Here is a 5511-nt window from a genome sequence, read left to right as displayed (position 1 = left end):
GACAACCCCTGTAATGTTCCTAACATAAATAAAAACATGAGAATTAGTCAGTGTCACAAATAACATTTACATCCAAGTACCTTATAGATGACGTCGTCTCTGGAGTCGTTCTCCTTTTCTTCTTCTTGTCCAGACCCCATGATGAGTTTTCTCATCCACAGCAGTCTCTGCAGACTTCCATCTTCTCCGGTCTTCTGCAGCAAATCTCCACACGATGCCCTTAAAGATAGAAGTGTTATTATAATGCTCCTAAATAAAGATATCTGCAATATACTGTCGCCTCACACTATTCCCCTCCCTCCTCTAACATGCCTCTGTTCACCATACTGTCTCATCATATATTTACCCCCTCACTCTCTATACTGTCTGCTCACACATACCCCTGACTCCCCATACTGTGTCCACATACATTAACCCGTTTGCGCCCCATACTGTCTGCACCCAACCCCCATACTGTTTCCTCATACATACTCTGTGTCCTCAAATCTCCCCACACACATTAAATCCCCCCATCCACACTCCAAATCCCCGACACATTAAATAACCCCCATCCCCACTCCAAATCCCTCACACACATTAAATCCCCCCATCCCCACTCCGAATCCCTCACACACATTAAGTAACCCCCCATCCACACTCCAAATCCCTCACACACATTAAGTAACCCCCATCCACACTCCAAATCCCTCACACACATTAAATAACCCCCCCATCCCCACTCCCAAATCCCCCCACACATTAACCCCATCCCCACTCTTTACCCCCCACACATTAACCCCATCCCCACTCTTTACCCCCACACATTAACCCCATCCCCAGTCTTTACCCCCCACACAGTAACCCCATCCCCAGTCTTTACCCCCCACACATTAACCCCATCCCCACTCTTTACCCCCCACACATTAACCCCATCCCCACTCTTTACCCCCCACACATTAACCCCATCCCCAGTCTTTACCCCCACACATTAACCCCATCCCCAGTCTTTACCCCCCACACAGTAACCCCATCCCCAGTCTTTACCCCCCACACAGTAACCCCATCCCCACTCTTTAACCCCCCCACACATTAACCCCCATCCCCACTCTTTACCCCCACACAGTAACCCCCATCCCCACTCTTTACCCCCGACACAGTAACCCCCATCCCCACTTATTAACCCCACTACACATTAACCCCATCCCCACTCATTAACCCCATCCCCACTCTTTACCCCTCACACATTAACCCCATCCCCACTCTTTAACCCCCCACACATTAACCCCCATCCCCACTCTTTACCCCCCACACATTAACCCCATCCCCACTCTTTACTCCCCACATATTAACCCCATCCCCACTCTTTACCCCCCACACATTAACCCCATCCCCACTCTTTACCCCCCACACATTAACCCCATCCCCACTCTTTACCCCCCACACATTAACCCCATCCCCACTCTTTACCCCCCACACATTAACCCCATCCCCACTCTTTACCCCCCACACATTAACCCCATCCCCACTCTTTACCCCCCACACATTAACCCCATCCCCAGTCTTTACCCCCCACACAGTAACCCCATCCCCACTCTTTAACCCCCCCACACATTAACCCCCATCCCCACTCTTTACCCCCACACATTAACCCCATCCTCACTCTTTACCCCCCACACAGTAACCCCCATCCCCACTCTTTACCCCTCACACATTAACCCCATCCCCACTCTTTACCCCCCACACAGTAACCCCCATCCCCACTTATTAACCCCACTACACATTAACCCCATCCCCACTCATTAACCCCATCCCCACTCTTTACCCCTCACACAGTAACCCCATCCCCACTCTTTAACCCCCCACACATTAACCCCCATCCCCACTCTTTACCTCCCACACATTAACCCCATCCCCACTCTTAACCCCCCACACAGTAACCCCATCCCCACTCTTTACCCCCCACACATTAACCCCATCCTCACTCTTTACCCCCCACACAGTAACCCCCATCCCCACTCTTTACCCCCCACACAGTAACCCCCATCCCCACTCTTTACCCCTCACACATTAACCCCATCCCCACTCTTTACCCCCCACACAGTAACCCCCATCCCCACTTATTAACCCCACTACACATTAACCCCATCCCCACTCATTAACCCCATCCCCACTCTTTACCCCCCACACATTAACCCCATCCCCACTCTTTACCCCCCACACAGTAACCCCATCCCCACTCTTTAACCCCACTACACATTAACCCCATCCCCACTCTTTAACCCCCCCACACATTAACCTCATCTCCACTCATTAACCCCCCCACGCATTAACCCCATCCCCACTCATTAACCCCATCTTCGGTGGTTTCTTCAGCTCCACATTGGAGCACACTTACCACCAGCACTGAGCGGTCACTCTGGGCGCTGGGGAGTGACGTCAGCAGCGTGATCACATGACATGTCACGCTGCTGACGTCGCTCTGGCCCGGCGGTCAGAGCTGCAATTGTACTGGCGTCTATACAGACGCCAGTACAATTGTTCCCTGGGAGCCGGCACGCGCACCTTCTCTGCGCCAGCTGTCAGCTTGACAGCTGACACAGAGAACCGCCGACTCTCAGGCCGGGGGGGGCGGCAGAATGCAGCCGCCAGGGAGAACATTGTGGACCGCTGCATTAGGCGGCCCGGACTGCGCCCCCTGCTGGCTGTGCCCGGGGCAACTGCCCCGGCTGCCCCCCCCTAGATACGCCCCTGATGAGCCAGCACAGTTCCCAGCACATGTCAAATGTTTTGAACAGCTGACATGTGCCGCTAACAGCTGCGGGAGGAATTGCGATCCTTCCCAGCTGTTAACCCTTTAAATGCCGCCATTAAACTCTGACAGCGGCATTTAGCGTGCATCTTCAGCAATTGTGCCGGAAATCCGCTCATTGGTGGCCCCCATCACGTAATCGCGGGTCACCGATGGGTTGGCATGACAACCAAAGGTCTTCTGCAGACCTCTAATGGTTGTCACTGCTGGATTGCTATGAGCACCACCCGTTGGTCGGCGCTCATAGCAAGTGAGGTATTCTGCTACATGCAGGCGATCTGATCATCTCCTGTATGTAGCAGAGCTGATTGGGTTATGGCAGCTTCTAGTCTCCTATGGAGACTATTGAAGCATGTCAAAAGTTAAAAAAAAGTTTTCAAAAATATTAAAAAAATATAAAAAGTTCAAATCACCCCCCTTTCACCCCATTCAAAATAAAACAATAAAAAAAAATCAAACCTCCACATATTTGATATCGCCGCGTTCAGAATCACCCAATCAATAAAAAAAGGATTATCCTGCTTGCTAAACGGCGTAGCGAGACAAAAAGTCAAAACGCCAGAATTCCCTTTTTTTTGGTCGCCGTGACATTGCATTAAAATGCAATAATGGGCGATCAATAAGATCGTATCTGCACATAAATGGTATCCTTAAAAACATCAGCTCGGCATGCAAAACAATAAGCCCTCACCCAACCCCAGATCATGAAAAATGGAGACACTACGAGTATCAGAAAATGAAGCTTTTTTTTTTTTAACAAACTTTCGAATTTTTTTTCACCACTTACATAAAAAAGAACCTAGACATGTTTGGTGTCTATGAACTCGTAATGACCTGGAAAATCATAATAACAGGTCAGTTTTAGCTTTTAGTGAACCTAGTAAAAAAGCATAACAAAAAAAAAAGTGTAGGGTTGCACTTTTTTTTGCAATTTCACAGCACTTGTAATTTTTTTTCCTGTTTTCCAAGACACGATATGTTAGAACCAATGGTGTCTTTCAAAGGTACAAGTCGTCTCGCATAAAATAAGCCCTCACACGGCCATATTAACGGAATAAACAAAAGTTATGGCTCTGGGAAGAAAGGGAGCGAAAAATTAAAGCGCAAAACCAAAAAAATACCTCCGGTCATGAATGGGGTTAATATGCTTGGATACAATACTCTGAACAGCCAGCTTCTTTAGCAATGACCTTTTGTGGCTTATCCTCCTTGTGGAGTGTGTCAGTGACTGCCTTCTGGAGCATCTGTGAAGTCAGCAGTCTTCCCCATGATTGTGGAGCTACTGAAAGAGACTAAGGGACCTTTATAAATGCTTAGGAAGCCTTTGCAGATGCTTTTTGTTAATTATTCTAATTTACTGATATGACGACTTTTGGGTTTTCATTGGCTGTAAGCCATAATCATCAACATTAACAGAAATAAACACAAGAAATAGATCACTCTGTGTGTAATGACTATATGATATACAGGAAAGATGTATATCTTTGTACCATGTTAGCCAGTAGATAGAAGAATATTTAGAATTGAGAGTCCTCAGTGGTTGATACCTTTTAATGGCTAACTGAACAGATTGTAACAAATTGCAATAGTATCGAAAGCTTGCAATTTGTTACCATCTTTTCAGTTAGGCTGGCGTCACACTAGCAAGAAAAACGGACGAGCGCTATGCGATAAAAAAATTGCATAGCACTCGGACCAATGTTAATCTATGGGGCAGTCCCATCATCCGATTTTTTCTCGCCCGTTTTAAACAGGCTGAGAAAATCGCAGCATGCTGCGATGGTCAGCGATTCTCGGCCGAGACGTGCCAATGCAAGTCTATGGGTGCGAGAAAGCTGCGGATTACACATGGACCACAAGTGTGACTTGCGAGAAATACTCACCAGTGTCCTTTAACAAAAGCCGGCAATTCAGTGCGCGATACAGTAAAAATCACACTGACGTCTAATAAAGAAACGAAAGAATAGATATATACATACAGTAGATATACACACACATACATACATACACACGTCATTGAGACATATATTTCATAGCGTTCTACATAGCATAATAGCTGCTAAATCAATTGTCGGCTTCTGTAAAATCATTCTAAAACCCGACATGAAAGTATTAAGTTACGTACCGGTAACGGTATTTTTCGGAAGCCCATGACAGCACCACAAGAGAGGGGATCCGCCCTTCGGGAACAGGAAACCTACAGATACAAAAGGGCGGCACCTCTCCCACGCATCAGTTGGATTACAGAGCTTGAGAGGCTACCATGGTTAGTACACCGCATATACACTATATATACAACCTATCTATCCTATTTACAATTCTTTATACCATCTCCCACATAAGGTAAATTCGTGAAACAATCTTCTAAAGGGGTGCACCCCTATACGTGAACAAGGGAGGGAACTAAGGGTGCTGTCATGGGCTTCCGAAAAATACCGTTACCGGTACGTAACTTAATACTTTATTCGGACTCCCATGACAGCACCACGAGAGAATTACAGAGATGTAAACTAATTTAGGGAGGGACTACAGCCTGCAGCATCCTTAGCCCAAAGGTGAGATCTGAGGAGGCACCCATGTCTAACCGATAGTGGTTAAAAAAGGTGGAAGGAGATGACCAGGTGGCCGCCTTACATATCTGGTCAATTGATACTCCCGCTCTCTCTGCCCAGGTTGATGCCATGGCACGAGTGGAATGCACCCTCAGGTTCTGTGGAGCCGGA

At 47.5% G+C, this 5511-nt stretch overlaps 1 protein-coding gene across 1 annotated transcript in view; it reads right to left on the bottom strand.

Annotated features, from left to right (window-relative positions):
* Positions 1-4747, bottom strand: part of PIM2 (Pim-2 proto-oncogene, serine/threonine kinase) — a 14843-nt gene extending 10096 nt beyond the window's left edge. Inside the window, exon 1 of the mRNA XM_073541226.1 lies at positions 3910-4747. Coding sequence (XP_073397327.1) covers positions 3910-3919 — 10 coding nt within the window. The 5' untranslated portion in view covers positions 3920-4747. The remainder of the gene's footprint in view (positions 1-3909) is intronic.
* Positions 4748-5511: the final 764 nt, after the last annotated feature.

This window comes from Dendrobates tinctorius, unplaced genomic scaffold (assembly GCF_039654945.1).
Source record: "Dendrobates tinctorius isolate UK_male_01 unplaced genomic scaffold, ASM3965494v1 ptg000120l, whole genome shotgun sequence".
Classification (NCBI taxonomy): domain Eukaryota; kingdom Metazoa; phylum Chordata; class Amphibia; order Anura; family Dendrobatidae; genus Dendrobates; species Dendrobates tinctorius.
The sequence above is the reverse complement of the archived record's forward strand: the minus strand, read 5'-3'. Positions and strand labels throughout refer to the sequence as shown.